At 50.1% G+C, this 18,002-nt stretch overlaps 1 protein-coding gene across 1 annotated transcript; it reads left to right on the top strand.

The window, feature by feature from the left end:
* The first annotated feature begins 2,207 nt into the window (after window positions 1–2,207).
* On the top strand, window positions 2,208–8,125 carry NKX3-1 (NK3 homeobox 1). The gene is made up of 2 exons (XM_039698365.1): window positions 2,208–2,496; window positions 6,407–8,125. Exons 1-2 carry the CDS (start codon window positions 2,208–2,210, stop codon window positions 6,796–6,798), a joined length of 681 nt encoding a protein of 226 aa, XP_039554299.1. The 3' UTR covers window positions 6,799–8,125.
* The last annotated feature ends 9,877 nt before the right edge of the window (window positions 8,126–18,002 follow it).

Below are 18,002 nucleotides of genomic sequence, written 5' to 3' on the forward strand. Positions count from 1 at the left end.
ATTGTGTTTTCGACCTCTTGCGTCATTTCTCAGTTTGTATTTTGAATTTTACCATCCGCAATTTGCACCTGAGCATCCAAACCTAAGCCAAAGAAAAGCAAAAATCAAATCAAATCCTAATAATCCAGGCAAAAATCACCTTGTAGCCCAAGTTTGGGAATTCCACAGGCTCCTTTTCCCTGCAGTTCCATAAGGAATTCCCTTTCCCCCTCATTTCCACAGGGAATTCCTTTTCCCTGCAGTTCCACAAGGAATTCCCTTTCCACTTCAATTCTACAGGGAATTCCTTTTCCCTGCAGTTCCACAAGGAATTCCCTTTCCACTTCAATTCTACAGGGAATTCCCTTTCCCTGCAGTTCCATAAGGAATTCCCTTTCCCCTGCAATTCCACGGGGAATTCCCTTTCCCTGCAGTTCCCCAGGGAATTCATTTCCCCTGCAATTCCACAGGAATTCCCTTTCCCTGCAGTTCCACAGGGAATTCCCTTTCCCCTGCAATTCCACGGGGAATTCCCTTTCCCTGCAGTTCCCCAGGGAATTCCCTTTTTCCTGCGCTGGGAATCGCTGCTGGCGCTGGGAGCAGCCCTGGGATCGCAGTGCCCGGGCTCACCTGAAATCCCCAACAACGCTGCGAGTTTTCCTTGGAGTTTTCCAGCCACAAACTGAGGCAAATCCCAGGAAACTCCCCCAAATAAAGGCAGAAACCAAGGAAGGAAATGGCTTCCCTCAGGAAAAAAACCTGGAAAAGGGAATCGTGAGAGCTGGAGGAGCTCTGGCAAAGCCCTCAGGGGCGGGTGGGATTGTTGGGATCACCCAGGGCAGGGCCGGGATTTGGACTCGCTGATCCCTCCGAGTCCAGGATATTCCCAATTCCTTCATAACTCTGCCCAAATTCCCTTTCTCTGCCTGAAAACTTTGGAGCTCCTGAGCTTTCCCGAGCGTTCCGTGAGATCGGGGTGTTAATTCCCAGACCAGAGGCTGCAGAAGGAAAAAGGGCTGGAAAAGCCGGGTTTGGGGCACGTTTGCACAACCGGCTGTAACCAAACACCTCCTATAAAATCAACAAAGTCCGCGGGAACTTTTTTTTGAGGGAAATCTTTTGTTTCCCTTTTTAAGGGTAAAAAAGAAAACAGGCCCGGCTGAAGGGGCTGGGTTTGGGAATTAAAGAAGGGATCAGTGCTGATATTTCGGCAGGAAAAGGGGTTTGAGACAGCAGAGCTGGAGGAGGTCACTGATAAATTCATATTTAGAGATTTATTTAAATACAAATTGCCCGCAATTCCCAGGGATTCTGCTCATGAGCATCACCAGAGCTCCCAGGGACCTTCCCCAGGAGATGGGTTTGCCTTGGGATGGCACAAGGTGAATTTTAATCCCGTGTTCCCCACATCTGGGGGGTCCCCAGGCTGTTGGGGCTGTTTTCCAAACAGAAACTCTGGAAGAACAACCACAAATCAATCAGAACCTCAGGAAAGAATCTGCTCTAGCAGGTGACTCCCCTCGAGGTTTTTCTTGGATTTGGGAAGGTTTTGCTCCTTTAGGGTGACCAAGACTTTGTTGTAAAAGGTGTTCGGGATTCTTAAATGAATTGAGGGATTATTCTGAGATTCAGGCTTAAACTTTCAGCCTTTTCCATGCCAAGGTTTGCCTCTGGAGCTGCTCTTCCTGGCTTTTAAATCACCCCAGGCTCTCGTTTGAGCAGTTTACAAAGCTGACAAAAACGTCTTTGACATTTCCCCGTTTTCCGACACGCTCGGAGTGCATCAGAGCGGAGGCGTCTGAGGAAAACCCTCAAAATAAATTTAAAAACCACACAACCCTTTAATTTCTCCGCTTTTCCCCCTGAAAACAGCGATTTCCCGAAGCGCTCAGGGGTGCAAATCATTCCCATAAGCGAGGGGAAGCCGAGCTGGGACTGGAGCGATGGATGCAGAACATCCGCCAAGGATGCTCTCCCAAAAACACCCGGTCGGGACCCATTTGATCCCAAATTCACGTTCTCGCCTTCAGATCCGGGGGGTTTGGAGCAGGGAGGGAGGCGCAGAGGGCGGCCGTGACCCCGCAGATGCAGGCGGGACGCGGAGCCGGGGCACGGCCAAGGGCGTACACCGTGCCAGGCTCTCCAATCAGCCCGGGAGGGCCGGCTCGGGCCGGATAAATGCGGGGCCGGGCCGGGCCGGGCCGGGCGGGCGGCGGGAGCGGCGGGGGATGAGCGGCGGGGAGCGGCCGGGACGGCGGCAGAGCTCGGGCCGCAGCCCGGCCATGAGCGGCACCCCCGGGGCAGCCCCCCAGCCCCGGGCCGGCCCCTCCCGGCCCCGCGCCTCCTTCCTCATCCAGGACATCCTCTGGGACGAGCCCGAGCGCGCCGGGAGCGGCGGGGATGCGGGGCTGGGGGCGGGCAGCGAGGAGAGCAGCGGGGCCAGCCCAGCCCCGGGACTGCCCCCCGGGGGAACCGATCCCCCGGGAGCCGCGGGGACAGCCCGGGGACCCGACACAGGTAACGGGGAGCCGGGGGAGCGGAACGGCTGCGCCTGGGGCGGGATGGAGCGGGATGGAGCGGGATGGAGCGGGATGGAGCGGGGATGGAGTGGGAACGGAGCGGGGATGGAGCGGGGATGGAGCGGGGATGGAGCGGGGATGGATCCGGAATGGAGCGGGGATGGAGCGGGGATGGAGCGGGGAGGGAGCGGGGATGGAGCTGGGCATGGAGCTGGGATGGAGCTGGGATGGAGCTGGGATGGGGATGGAGCGGGGATGGAGCCGGGATGGAGAGGGGATGGATCCGGGATGGAGCGGGGATGGATCTGGGATGGAGCGGGGATGGATCCGGGATGGAGCGGGGATGGAGCCGGGATGGATCCGGGATGGAGCGGGGATGGAGCCGGGATGGATCCGGGATGGAGTGGGGATGGAGCGGGGATGGAGCGGAGACAGTCTGTGCTTCGGTCGGGGATGGACCGGGAATTGATCGGGGATGGATCAGGAATGGCAGTGCTTGTGACAGGGAATGGATCAGGGATGGATCAGGGATGGATCAGGAACGGATCACAGATTGATCAGTAATGGATCACAAACGGATCAGGGATTGATCAGGAGTGGATCAGTGATGGATGGAATCAGGGATGGATCAGGAATGGCTGTGCTTGGGAAAGGGAGGGAATGGATCAGGGATGTCTCAGTCTGGGATAAGAAATGGATCAGCAATGGATTGGGAAGGGATCAGGAAAGTCTGTGTTTGCATCAGGGAAAGGATCGGGAATGTCTGAGCTTGGGTCAGGGAATGGATCAGGAGTGGACCAGTGATCGATCAGGAATGGATCAGAGATTGATCAGGAGTGGATCAGGGATGGATCAGGAGTGTCTGAGCTTGGGTCAGGGAATGGATCAGGATCCAGACCCGGAGCCACTCTCGGCATCAGGAATGGACCAGTGATGGATCAGGGATGGATCAGAGATTGATCAAGAATGGGTCAGGAACTGATCACAGATTGATCAGGAATGGATCACAAATGGATCAGGGAATGGATCAGAATCCAGACCCGGAGCCACTCTCGGATTAAACTCCAGGAGTGTCCGAGCTGGAGCAGGGGAGAGTAAGGAATTCAGAGACTGGAGAAAACCTTTCCCCAGTGCCCCAAAGGGCTCCAAGCTCTGAATCTGTCTAAAACGTTGATTAAAAACCCAATTTGATGCATTTTTAAAAAACCTTGGGGAAAAAAAAAATCCCTTTAATGCAGATCCCAGAAAAGGCACCTTGGGAAGGGCTGCCCGGAGAGGGAGAAGCAGCATCCCAAAATCCCAGTGGGACACAGGATTTTGGGATAAGATTTTTGGAGATGGGACTCAGCCTTTCCCTGCTCAAACATCCCCAGATCCCTTTGGAATTCTCCAGTGCCTCCTGCCAGGGGAATTTTGGCTTTCCAGCCCAATTCTATTAACGGAAATTCCTACATAAAAGCCCTGGGATTCCAGGGACAACCAGGACTCACAAAGTTGGGAATTTATTCCCTTGGTTTTTTTCTTGAGCTTGTGTTCACACCTTACCAAAACTTTGGGAAAAAAATTCCCTTTAATGCAGATCCCAGAAAAGGCACCTTGGGAAGGGCTGCCCGGAGAGGGAGAAGCAGCATCCCAAAATCCCAGTGGGACACAGGATTTTGGGATAAGATTTTTGGAGATGGGACTCAGCCTTTCCCTGCTCAAACATCCCCAGATCCCTTTGGAATTCTCCAGTGCCTCCTGCCAGGGGAATTTTGGCTTTCCAGCCCAATTCTATTAACGGAAATTCCTACATAAAAGTCCTGGGATTCCAGGGACAACCAGGACTCACAAAGTTGGGAATTTATTCCCTTGGTTTTTTTCTTGAGCTTGTGTTCACACCTTAAGAAAATAAACGGAAAAATGACCAAAAGCCAAAAAAAAAATTGGCTGATTTTCATGCAGATAATGCTCAAAAAGGGATTGACTCCAGAAATAAATGTAACTGAGGGGTTTTGGCTGTTGTGGGTGAGACTTCCCGGGAGCTCAGCACCTTCCTGGCTCCTGACTCTGGTGATCCATTGGGAATTAGCTGGAGATCCAAGGCCAGGTCTGAAGCTTGGGATGTAAAGGGTTAAAACTGCCCTAAAATCTCTTGGCATTTCCCTGGAGTGATGGGATGGGAAAGGCAGGAATTTGTTCCCGAATCTCTCCCGCTGCAGTCTGCCCTGAGCCGCTCCCGTTTCCCACTGCAGAGCCATTCCTGAGGAGTGGGGAGCTGGAGGATTCATTTCCCCAGGGAATTCTGGTTTTCCCACAGGCACAGGATATTCCAAAGCAGGGTTTGATATGAATCCTGAAAAAAAAAAAAATAAAAATTCTTTGATGCCATTTTGGACATAACAACAGAACCCTGGGATTTAGTGAGACCTCCACCAGCACTGGAAAATATCTCAGTTTGGGGATTTTATCCTGTCCTCTCCTATCCCATCCTATCCTATCCTATCTTATCCCATCCTATCCTATCCCATCCCATCCTATTTTATCTGGGTATGTTATTCCATTCTGTCCTATCCTATTTTATTTGAGGATTTTATTCCACCCTATCCTATTTTATTTGAGGATTATTCCATTTTATCCTATTTTATTTGGGGATATTATTTCTATTCCTATTCCTATTCCTTTTCCTATTCTTATTCCAATCCCTATTCCTATTTACTATTCCTATTCCCTATTCCCTATTCCCTATTCCCTATCCCTATCCCTATCCCTATCCCTATCCCTATCCCTATTCCAGCACTGGAAAATATCCCAGTTTGGGGATTTTATCCTATCCTATCCTATCCCATCCTATCCTATCCTGTCCTATTTTATCTGGGGATGTTATTCCATTCTGTCCCATCCTATTTTATTTGGGGATATTATTCCTATTCCTATTCCTATTCCTTTTCCTATTCCTATTCCTATTCCTATTCCTATTCCTATTCCTATTCCTATTCCTATTCCTATTCCTACTCCTACTCTTATTCCTATTTACTATTCCTATCCCTGTTCCTATTCCAGCACTAGAAATTTCCCTTTTTGGGAATTTTATTCTATCTTATTTTATCCCTATCCCATTTCCATCCAACCCTTGGATCTCCGTTCCCATGGAATTCAGGAGGATGTGAAATAAAACCTGTGATTTAGGAAGACAAAATTCCCCCGTGTGACTCTCACACGATTCAATTAAAACATAGGAAATATGGGAAACAGGAATAGAAAATTGGAATTTTTTTCCTCTCTCTGAGGAGGAAAATCAAGTGATTTTGGCGGGATTTTTTTTTCCAAGTGGGAATTTTTATCCCAGTGGGGATTTTTGTTTGAGTGGAAATTTTCATCCAAGAGGAAACATTTTCTGAGTGGGAATTTTTGTCCGAGTGGAAATTTTTGTCCAAGTGGGAATTTTTGTCCAAGTGAGGATTTCTGTCCGAGTGAGGATTTCTGTCCGAGTGGGAATTTCTGTCCGAGTGGGGATTTTTGTCCCAGTGGAAATTTTTATCCAAGTGGGGATTTTTGTCCACGTGGGAATTTTTATCCAAATGGGAACATTTTCTGAGTGGGAACTTTTGTCCGAGTGGGACTTTCAGTCCAAGTGGGAATTTTTATCCAAGAGGGAACATTTTCTGAGTGAGGATTTTTGTCCAAATGGGAATTTCTGTCCAAATGGGGATTTCTCTCCAAATGGGGATTTCTGTCTGAGTGGGGATTTTTGTCCAAGTGGGAATTTTTGTCCAAGTGGGGATTTTTATTCAAGTGAGAATTTTTTATCCAAGAGGGAACATTTTCTGAGTGGGAGTTTTTATCCAAGTGGGCATTTTTGTCCAAGTGGGGTTTTTTGTCCACGTGGGGACTTTTCCAAGCGGTTTTTCCCGATTTTCCCTTCCCAGAGGCGCCGGTGGAGCCGTTGCTGCCCGACTGCGGCCGCGCCGTGCACCCCATGGCCCCGCGGCCTCCCAGGCAGGGCAAACGCTCCCGAGCCGCCTTTTCCCACAGCCAGGTGATCGAACTGGAGCGGAAATTCAGCCACCAGAAATACCTGTCGGCCCCCGAGAGAGCTCACCTGGCGCGGCACCTGCAGCTCACCGAGACCCAGGTGAAGATCTGGTTCCAGAACAGGAGGTACAAGACCAAGAGGAAACAGGTTGTGGCCGGGATGAGCCGCTTGGACTCGCGCCAGGAAGCGCCAGAATTCCCGGGAATGTCGCTGCTGGCGCTCCGGGGCGCCTGGCCCTACCTGCCCTGCCTCTACTACATCTATTCCTGGAGCCCCTCCTGGTAGAAATGGCTTTTTTTAGGTGGTTTTTCATAAATCCAGAAGGGAGGCGTTTCCTTAAATCCAGTGGCAGCGTTTCGTAGTGGCGGCATGAAATTATCTCATCACTAACACTGAAATAACTGAAAAAGAGCTCAAATCTTTAATTGCAGTGCTCTGGGAATTGCCAGGGAATCCGTGGCTGCCCCATCCCTGGAAGTGCCCAAATCCAGGCTGGAGCTGGGGGCACCTGGCCCTACCTGCTCTGCCTCTACTACATCTATTCCTGGAGCCACTTCTGGTAGAAATGGCTTTTTTAGGTGGAAAAGTTCTGGTTTTTCCTTAAATCCAGAAGGGAGGAATGATTTTAGGTGGTTTTTCCATAAATCCAGAGGGGAGGGATTGCAAAGCAGCGTTTCATAGTGGCGGCGTGAAATTGTCTCATCACTAACACTGAAATAACTGAAAAGAGCCCAAAACTTTCATTGCAGTGCTCTGGGAATTCCCAGGGCAGATCATCCCTGGAAGTGCCCAAATCCAGGCTGGAGCTGAGGGCACCTGGCCTTACCTGCCCTGGGGAGTTCCTGGAGCCCCTCTTGGTAGAAACTGCTTTTTTTGGAGGAAAATATTGGTCTTTCCCAAAGTTTGGTTTAACTCTGTGTTGCACTTCCTAGAGCAGATTGGGGTGGGATTTCAGTGGCAGCACAAATCCCTGTGGCCACTAACACTGAAATAACCAAAACCAGCCCAAATTTTAAATAACAATTAATTCAGTGTTTGATTGCAATGCTCTGGATTGCCAGGGAATCCATGGATGTCCCACCTGGCCTCACCTGCCCTGGGGAATTCCTGGAGTCCCTCCTGGTTTCTTGGGAGGAAAATATCCATTTTTTCCTTCAGTTCGGAGCAGAGGCATTGGCAGTAGTGGCAGCTCAAAGTTCGCTCCTCATTAACACTGAAATAACCAAAGAAACAGTCCAAATTTTTAATAACGATTAATTCAGTGTTTGATTGCAATGCTCTGGGAATTGCCAGGGAATCGTGGCTGCCCCATCCCTGGAAGTTCCCAAAGCTGGCTTGGATGTGGCTTAGAGCCCCTCCGGGTAGAAACTGCATTTTTAGGTGGAAAATATCTTTTTTTCCTTAAGTTTGGTGTGGTTTAACTCTGTGTCGCTCTTCCTAGAGCAGATTGGGGTGGGATTTCAGTGGCAGCACAAATCCCTGTGGCCACTAACACTGAAATAACCAAAGAGAAACCAACCCAAAATTTAAATATCACTTTATTCATTTTTTTATTGCAACGTTCTGGGGATTGCCAGGGAATCCGTGGCTGTGCCCAGAAGCTGGCTTGGATGTGGCTTAGAGCCCCTCCGGGTAGAAACTGCATTTTTAGGTGGAAAATAGAATTTTTCACTTAAGTTTGGTGTGGTTTAACTCTGTGTTGCTCTTCCTAGAGCAGATTGGTGCGGGATTTTTAGTGGCAGCACAAATCCCTGTGGCCACTAACACTGAAATAACCAAAGAGAAACCAACCCAAAATTTAAATATCAGTTTATTCAGTTTTTTATTGCAACGCTCTGGGAATTGCCAGGGAATCCGTGGCTCCCCATCCCTGGAGGTGCCCCGGTCCCGTCCCCAGCCGGAGGTGGCCGGGTGCCACCCCGGGAGGGACAATGGGGCAGTGACAGACGAGCTTTGCATATCCGGGTGTTGGCCCTGCCGGCGTTCCCGGGCTGGCAGAGCAGCAAATCCCCACGGCAGGCGGAATTCGGGGCTGGCACTTGTGTTTTTCCAACCTGGGCCACCCCAGGATTCCATGGATCAGCACAATTCCCAGCCCTGGGGCAGCAGAGCAGCAACAGGATGATCCTGACAAGTCATTTTTAAGGGAAAATTTCCCACTTGCACTTACAGAATAGCAAAATTTTCAGTTTTTAAAAACTAATTACACCTTGAGTTTCCAATTCCATGAGAAAAGTGTGAGAATAAAGGAGATTTCCTTCATTATTTCCTTTTTTAGATGGAATATTTCCTTAAATATTTCCTGAACACTTCCTTAAATGAATTTTTATGGATTTTTCTCAGCTGGAAATGCATTTTCTCAGCTGGAGTAACTCAGCAAAGCTCTGCTGGAGCAGATTTAATCTCCTGGGATTAAATTCCACTGAGGTTTCTTCCCTGGGAAGCTCCAGGAATGTTCCTGTGATTCCTGCTCTTCCCGTGAAAATGAAAATTCCCATGAACTTCCCTCCTGGAGCAGGGAAAAGCAGCTAACAAAGAACCAGAAGGAACTGAAGAAATTCCACAGGATTTTCCCCTTTTCCACTGGATTTTCCCCTTTTCCACAGGATTTTCCCTGTTTCCACAGGATTTTTTGGGATTTCTCTTTTGTCTGGTGAATCCTCTGAGCTGCCAGGCAGAGGAGGCAAAAATTCCAGGGCAGAATTGCAGGGAAGGGAGGGCAGGGAGGGGGGACAGCCAAGCTCAGGAGTTGGGAATTTTTCTCTCGCTATCAGAACCTCTGTGCCTTGGAGGCCGAGCCGTGCCTTTGGGATTGTCTCTTTCAGGAAAGTAACTTTTTAGAAAAGTAACTTTTTAGAAAAGTAACTTTTCCTATCTCCTGCTCCATTCTTCTCCGACACCCCCCGAGGATCCCGGATTCCAGAGGGAAGGACATCTCCTCTCGCTGTTGCAAAATGTTCCCATCCCTGCTCTTATCCACTGGCAACAACAAAAATCCCTTTATTGACCTCCAAAAAAATCCCTTTATGACCCCCCGAGGGCACCTCCTGCCCAAATCCCACAGGTTTCACTCCCAGAGCCTCGGGGCGCTGCTGGAATCCGGGCATGGACACCGAGTTTGAGCTAAAACCAGCTCGGACACTGAGCTTAAACTAAAACCAGTTTGGACACCGAGTTTAAATTAAGACCAGCTCAGACAGGCATGGACACTGAGCTTAAACTAAAACCAGCTCAGACACTGAGCTTAAGCTAAAACCAGCTCGGAGCATCCCACACTGCACGGGCTGGGAATGTTCCACTGGGAAGGACTGGGCTGGGAAAAGGGGATTAAACTGGGAATGAGATCTGAGCTGGAAATGAGATCTAAACTGGAAATGGAAATTAAATCTAAACTGGGAAGGAGATCTAAACTGGAAAGGAGATTTGAGCTGGAAATGAGATCTGAGCTGGAAATGAGAGCTCAGCTGGAATTGAGATCTCAGTTGGAAGTAAATCTAAACTGGAATATAAATCTAAACTGGAAATGAAATCGAAACTAGAAATTAAATCTAAACTAGATATGAGATCTGAACTGGAAATGAGATCTAAACTGGAAATGAGATCCGAAAAAAAAAAAATTAGATCTAAACTGAAAATAAAATCTAAACTGAAATTGAGATCTAAACTGGAAATGAAATCGAAACTAGAAATTAAATCTAAACTAGATATGAGATCTGAACTGGAAATGAGATCTAAACTGGAAATGAGATCCGAAAAAAAAAAAATTAGATCTAAACTGAAAATAAAATCTAAACTGAAATTGAGATCTAAACTGAAATTGAGATCTAAACTGGAAATGGTAAATAAATCTAAACTGCAAATTAAATCTAAATTAGAAATGAGATCTGAACTGAAAATTAGAACTAAACTGAAAATGAGAACTAAGTGGGAAATGTGATCTAAAATAAAAATTAAATCTAAACTGAAAAAAATCTAAGCTGAAAATAAAATCTAAACTGAAATTGAGATCTAAATTGCAAATGAGATCTAAACTGAACTTGAGATCTAAAATGAAATTGAGATCTGAACTAAAATGAAATCTAAACAGAAAATGAAATCTAAATTCAAAATGAGACCTAAACTAAAAATTAGATCAAAACCGAAACTGAGCTCTGAACTGAAGCTGAGCTCTGAACTGAAGCTGAGCTCTGAACTGAATTTCTTGGGAGTTTCTTTGGGGAATGTCGCTGTCACAGCTGATTGTTTTTTCCTGCTCGGGGTTTCCAAGCCCAAATCTCCTCGTGGTGCTCCCGATCCCAAGAGCTCTCCCCAAACCCCCCAGTTCTGGTTTTATCCCTGGTTTTGGTCCCGTTCCCTCTGCTCTGGGATCCTCTGGAATAAAACTGCAGGACCTGTGCCAAGAAGGAGCGGCTCCCGAGGGTTTTTGTCCTGCCTTTGGGGTTTTTGTCCTGCCTTTGGGGCTTTTGTCCTGGATTTGGGGTTTTTGTCCTGGGTTCGGGGGTTTTATCCCACGTTTGGGGGTTTTATCCCAAGTTTGGGGGTTTTATGTGGGGTTTGGGGTTTTTATCCTGGGTTTGGGTGTTTTATACTGGAGTTGGGGGGGTTTTGTCATGGGTTTGGGGTTTTTGTCGCAGGTTTGGTGGTTTTTTATCATGGGTTTGGGGCTTTTATCCTGCCTTTAGGGTTTTTATCCTGTGCTTGGGGGTTTTATCCCAGGATTGAGGTTTTTTATCTTGGGTTTGGGGTTTTATCTTGGGTTTGGGGGTTTTATCCCAGGTTTGGGGGTTTTATCCCAGTTTTGGGGGTTTTACCCTGGGTTTGGGGGTTTTGTCCCTGGTTTGGGGTTTTTATAATGGGTTTGGGGGTTTTATCCTGGTTTTAGGGTTTTTTATCAGGGGGTTGGTGGTTTTATCTTGGGTTTGGGGGTTTTTGTCCCAGGGTTGGTGGTTTTATCCTGGGTTTGGGGTTTTTATCCCAGCTTTGGGGTTCTTTCCATGCCTGTTTCTGCTGTGAGTGACCCCGAGTGTCCCAGCAGCACAAAAAACTGAGACACAACCCCCTGGAGTGAGGTTTGAGTGAGGAATCACTCCAAAATTGTCGTCTATCTCTATTTTTAGGTGCTCAGCACCCAATCCTGCCCCATCCCTCCTCCGGACAGGCAAAAATCATCCCTGAGCACTCCTGATCCCATTTCCAGATGATTATTCCCCAAAAGTTGGAATTTCTAAGTGAAATTCTTCCCTTATCACCCCCAAACCCCACAATTTCAGCACCATCCACAGTTTTGGAAGCCTCATCCTGCTTATTTCTGCTTCTCCTTTCCACAGTCCTGGAATCCCAATCAGGGGCAGATTTGGGGTTTTTTTAGGACCATAAATACAGGGATTGGTCCTGGGAATTTTCACTGTGGGTGTTCCCCCTCGGAGGGTGGGGAGGGACTGGCCTTGGTCCCAGCTGTCCCCACACTCCTTCCCTCCCTCCTGCTGCTTTTCCCAGATGGAAAATTAGCCCCAGTCCCTGCCTTATTCCCAGTTTAGGTTCTAATGAAAAAAAAATCACCCAAAAAGCCCCAAACAGGAATTAAATGGGGAAATGGAGCTGGGAATGGAGCCCAGCCCAGCTCTGCAGGCCCTGATCCCACCACTGGGGTGGGAACGCTCCTCTCCAGGGGGATGGTTTGTCCCAGGACACCTCGGCCCCACAGCCAGGCTGGATTTGGGATTTCCTGCTGGAAAATCCTACTGAGCATCCCCTGCTCCCTAATCCAGCTGCACCCCAAATTTGGCTGCCAAACAGCAAAGTGCAGGTGGGATCCTGCAAAAAAACTTCTGGGATGAGCCTGGCTGGAGCAGGGGTGAGGCCGCAGCCCCAAATCCATCCCAGCTCTGCCGGGAGAAACCCCGTGGCTGCCTCAGCCCTGCCCTCCCTCCTCCCCTCCCACCCCAAGGGGGTTTTATGGACATAAATCACACTTCCAGCCCCTCTTCCCTTTCTTTTCCAAGCACAAAGCAGCAGGACAAACAAAAAAGGGGCTGAGCTGTTTGATAAGGAAATCCTTGGGGAGTGTGAGGGCATCAATCATTCCCAGGGGATAAACATCCCCTTGATGAATGGGGACTGGGAAAATCCCACACCTGACTCCAGAGCAGGGGGTTCCACCAGCCCTGAGGAAGCAGAATTCCTGTTTGTGCCCAAGTGGGAAGGGAAAATGTCCTTTAAATCCCCCGTGATCCATCAGGATTATCCCGGGGCTGGTGCTGACACAACGCTGCCCTGCTCGGGGCCAAATCATTTCTTTAAAGGATAAAAAAACTCCCGAGAAAACACAAGAGGGAGGGAGGAGGCTGCCTGTGGATAATGGAACTGCTGAGCAACATTTGCATGCCCCAAGCACATTCCTGGCAGAATTCCAGGGACTGCAGCCAAGGAAAGCCTCGGCCGAGGGTTTGCAGAGCGCTGGGAACGGGGTTGGGGATGGAGCTGGAGAGGGGAGGGCAAGGACACCCCGGGGGCTGCAGCAGGGGATCCTGCAGGGGAGAGGGGAGAGCTCTTGGGAATGGGAATGGATCCTTTGGGATGTGGGGATCCTCCAGGGGAGAGGGGAAAGATCCTGGGAATGGGAATGGATCCTTGGGATCCTGCAGGGGAGAGGGGAAAGCTCCTGGGAATGGGAATGGATCCTCTGGGACAAGGGGATCCTGCAGGGGAGAGGGGAAAGCTCCTGGGAATGGAAATGGATCCTTGGGATCCTGCAGGGGAGAGGGGAGAGCTCCTGGGAATGGGAATGGGAATGGGAATGGGAATGGGAATGGGAATGGGAATGGGAATGGATCCTTGGGGATCCTGCAGGGGAGAGGGGAAAGCTCCTGGGAATGGGAATGGATCCTTGGGGATCCTCCAGGGGAGAGGGGAAAGCTCCTGGGAATGGATCCTTTGGGACATGGGGATGTTCTCCCAGGAGAGCAGGAAAGGTTTTGGGAATGAGAATGGATCCTTTGGGATGTGGAGATGTTTCCCAGGAGAGCAGGAAAGCTCTCAGGGGTGAGGATGGATCCTCTGGGATGTGGGGATGTTTCCCAAGAGAAAGGGAAGCTGAGCCGTGAGGACACCCCAGCTCTGGAGGTGTCCAAAGGCTGGAGGAGCCCCCAGGGACAGGGGAAAGTGTCCCATGGAACAGCAGAAAAGCTCTCAGCAATGGGAATGGATCCTTTGGGATGTGGGGATCCTCCAGGAAAAGAGCAGGAAAGCATTTGGGAATGGGAATGGATCCCATTCTGGGATGTGGGGATGTTTCCCAGGAGAAAGGGAAGCTGAGCCGTGAGGACACCCCAGCCCTGGAGGTGTCCAAAGGCTGGAGGAGCCCCCAGGGACAGGGGAAAGTGTCCCATGGGAATGGGATGAGCTTTAGGGTCTCTCCAACCCAACCCAATCCATGATTCCACAAGGATTTTGAGCTCTTCAAATCCCTCAAGGATTTTCAGTGTTGAATATTCCCATCGTGGGTGCTCCTGTTATCCCTGTTATCCATGGAAACTCCTCATGGATCCACCTGCTGCTTCCTCCACCCTTGGAAGCAGCAGTGCCAAAGGAATTCAGGGGAGAAGGGGAAAATCCAAGTGGCGCAACCATCCAGGCAGATTTCTACCAAAAAAAGGGAAAAAAGAAAAAAAAAAAAAAGGCTTGGAGAGGTGGAAAATGCAGCTTTGGGGATTGGCATTCCCTTGGGAAATTCCTGCAAAAGATCCAAAGTGAATTCCTCCTCTTCTGACACAGCCTGGGCACCTCAATTCCCAAAAAAAAAAAAAACCCCAAAAACCAGTCAAAAGCAGGGAGAAATCCCAGGAAAAATCCCTGGGAGAGCTTCCAAAGCCAGCAGGAATTTGTGGTGGCTGCTCCCAAGAGGGAAAGTTGGGAGATAAGAAAAGGATTTTTATGGGAAAAGGAGTTTGGAGCAAAGCGTGGCTGGGTTTGTGTGGGAATGCTCGGAGCTTGGAGCCAAAAGGAGCAGAGGGAAGGATCTGGGGGATGGATTTGGGATTTTTGTTATCCCTTATCCCAAAATGGGAAAGGGAGGGATAAAAGGGGTCCCCTCCCTGCAGGGACCCGGGAATCCTCTGGGAATGGGGACAGGGAGGGTGGAAATGAAGGAAAAGGGACAGAAATCAAAGAAAAGGGTGGAAATGAAGGAAAATATGTGGAAAGCAAGGAAAGGAATGGAAATTAAGGAAAAGAGGTGGAAATCAAGGGAAAGGGACAGAAATCAAGGGAAAGGGACAGAAATCAAAGGAAAGGTGTGGAAATCAAAGACAAAGAGTGGAAATCAAGGAAAAGGCATAGAAATCAAGGAAGAAGGGTGAAAATGATGGAAAGGGGGTGGAAATGAAGGAAAAGGGACAGAAATCAAGAAAGGGTGGAAATGATGGAAAAGGAGTGGGAATAAAGGAAAAGGGGTGGGAATCAAGGATGGGACCCAGGTCCCAGCTCTGCCTCCCACCAAAAATCCCCCTGAGGAGCCAGGAGTGTTTTCCAGCTGGATCCCAAACACTCCCTCTGTGCTGGGGATTTCACCATCCAAGCATTGCGGTAGAAATTCCCATTTTTTGCCTTTGGACCCCCCCTGGGCCCCCTTTGCCAGGCAGAGCCAATCCCTGGGATGATCCCGGGGGAGCTGGGCGCTCCCTCGGCCCCGGGAGCTGCCAGGGACAGCAAGGACACGGGGGACACTCCCGGGATTGTCCCACTGGATGCCGCTGCAGCGCGGGAGGATCCTCCCCCTTCTGTTCCCACCGAGGGCTTTTCCCAGCGCTCATTCCAGGATTTCCAAGAGGCACCAGCAACGCAGAATTCCCAGGAATTTGGTCCCACAGCCGGGATTTCCTGCTGGATTAGCCCTGCCAGGATAATCCCGCTGAGAATCCCTCTGCTCCCTAATCCGGCTGCATCCCAAATTTTGCTGCCAGACAGCAAAGTGCAGGTGGGCACTTGGGTTTTGGGTGTCCCTAAAACCTCATCCAGGGGTTTTTGGGACAGACAGATTTCCAAAAAAAAAAAGTGATAAAACTTCAGAGCAAGGTCCAAACATGCCCTCCAGCCCTGGCTTCCCACACAGGCACGGGTTTTTGGGACAGACAGATTTCAAAAAAGAAAAAAAAGTGATAAAACTTCAGAGCAAGGTCCAAACATGCCCTCCAGCCCTGGCTTCCCACACAGAGATTCCAGAGGGATATTCCCACATTTTCCAGCACAGTTTGGTTTGCCAGGGAAGAGTTTGAATATCCCAGAATTCCTGAGGCTGCAGCAGGATCTCAAAGGAGGAGAAAGGGAAAGGGATCCTGTTCCGGGAATGGGATTCTGTCCTGGGAATGAGATCCTGCCATGGGAATGGGATCCAGTCCTGGGAATGGGATCCTGTCCTGGGAATGGGATCCAGTCCTGGGAATGGGGTCCTGTCCTGGGAATGGGGTCCTGTCCTGGGAGTGGGATCCAGTCCTGGGAGTGGGATCCTGTCCTGGGAATGGGATCCTGTCCTGGGAATGGGATCCTGTCCTGGGAATGGGATCCTGTCCTGGGAATGGGATCCTGTCCTGGGAATGGGATCCTGTCCTGGGAATGGGATCCTGTCCTGGGAATGGGATCCTGTCCTGGGAATGGGATCCTGTCCTGGGAATGGGATCCTGTCCTGGGAATGGGATCCTGTCCTGGGAATGGGATCCTGTCCTGGGAATGGGATCCTGCCATGGGAATGGGATCCAGTCCTGAGAATGGGATCCTGTCCTGGGAATGGGATCCTGTCCTGGGAATGAGATCCAGTCCTGGGAATCGGATCCTGTCTGGAAATAGGACCCTCTCTGCATAAAAGGATCCTTTACTGGGAAAGGGATCTTTTCTTGGGAAAGGGATCTAGTCCTAGGAACGGGATCCTGCCCTGCTAGTGGGATCCTGTCTAGAGAAAGGGATCCTCTCTGGAGAATGGGATCCTTTCCTGGGAATGGGATCCTCTCCAGGGAATTGCATCCGCTCCTGCAGAGCCCATGGTGCTGAAGGGGTAGAACCATTCCCAGATTCCCAGATTTCTCCTTCCACTCCTCAAGCCTGGAGCTCTTACAGGCATTATTTCATTTTCCCTCCTCTCCCCCTCTTGTTTCCCTCCAGACCCGCAGGAGAAGCAGCCCTTGGGAATTCTGTCCCACTCACACCTTCCCTCAGGGAATCCCACGGCTCCAAGGAGCTGCTGAGGTCTCTGGGATGAACAAATCCCATAAAAACCCTTCCAAGGATATTTACCCATGGATTTGTCGTGGTTCAAATGTCCCATTAGCTCCCAGGACCCGGCCCCGAGGGGACAGCGGTGTCACCAAGAGCCACCAAGTGCCACAGCCGGGCTGGCACCTCCAGCAGGAGCAGAGCGCCATGAGTGCAGGATCCCAGTAAGGGATCCCATTCCCAGAATAGGATCCCATTCCCGAGAAAGGGTTGCTTTCTCCAGAGAGGGTTCAATTCCCATGGCTGGATCCCATTCCCAGTAAAGGATCCCATTCCCAGGACAGGATCCCATTCCCATGACAGGATCCCATTCCCACAGCTGGATCCCATTCCCAGGACAGGATCCCACTCCTATGACAGGACAGGATCCCATTGACATAATCCATTCCCATGGCAGGACCCCATTCCCAGGACTGGATCCCATTCTCAGGACATGATCCCATTCCCAGGACAGAATCCCATTCCCAGTAAAGGATCCCATTCCCAGGACAGGATCCCATTCCCATGATAATGGAACTTTGGGATGACATGATCCCATTCCCAGGACAGGATCCCGCTCCCAGGGAGGGCAGGAACCTTCCAGGGCCATTTGCAGGGTCCCTTTTCCCTCCCCAGGCTGCTCCGCTCCATCCTGGGACACTCCAGGGCCGGAGCAGCCCCGAATTCCCGGGTGATCCCAGGCCCGGGCGCTGCCCTTGGGTTAATCCAGGATCTGGGCTGGGTTTGTGTCGGTTTTTGTTCGCCCCATCCGATCTTAATCTCGGCTTCTGCTCAAATATTGCTGCTCTTTCAGGGCTAATGAGCACGAACACAAACATCTCACCTTTTCCACTCCCCTCTTCCCTCTCCCTGTTTGTCTTGGAGGGCTCCAGGAGGGAAGAGTTTTCCGGCCACTCCTTCCCCTCCCTGCCCGGCCGATTCTGCCACACTCGGCCACAAAGGGAATAAAAACATTTCTGTTTGGCCACGGGATTTAATTCCTTTGAACGGCTCTGGCAGCAGGGAAAGTGTTTTCCGCAGGGCTCTGCAGGTGTAAAACGGCTCTGGAGCGGGGCCAGAAATTCTGAGCTGAAATTCCTGATTTTGGCCCAGCCTGTGACCCCAGATCCTTCATTTTTCCTCAGTCTGTGACCTCAGATCCTTGATTTTATCCTGGTCTGGATGGAAAATCCTTAATTTTAGTCTGGTCTGTGACCCCAAATTCTTGATTTAGCCTGGTCTGTGAC

The sequence above is a fragment of the Passer montanus genome, unplaced genomic scaffold (genome assembly GCF_014805655.1).
Source record: "Passer montanus isolate IOZ18808 unplaced genomic scaffold, ASM1480565v1 scaffold123, whole genome shotgun sequence".
Lineage (NCBI taxonomy): Eukaryota > Metazoa > Chordata > Aves > Passeriformes > Passeridae > Passer > Passer montanus.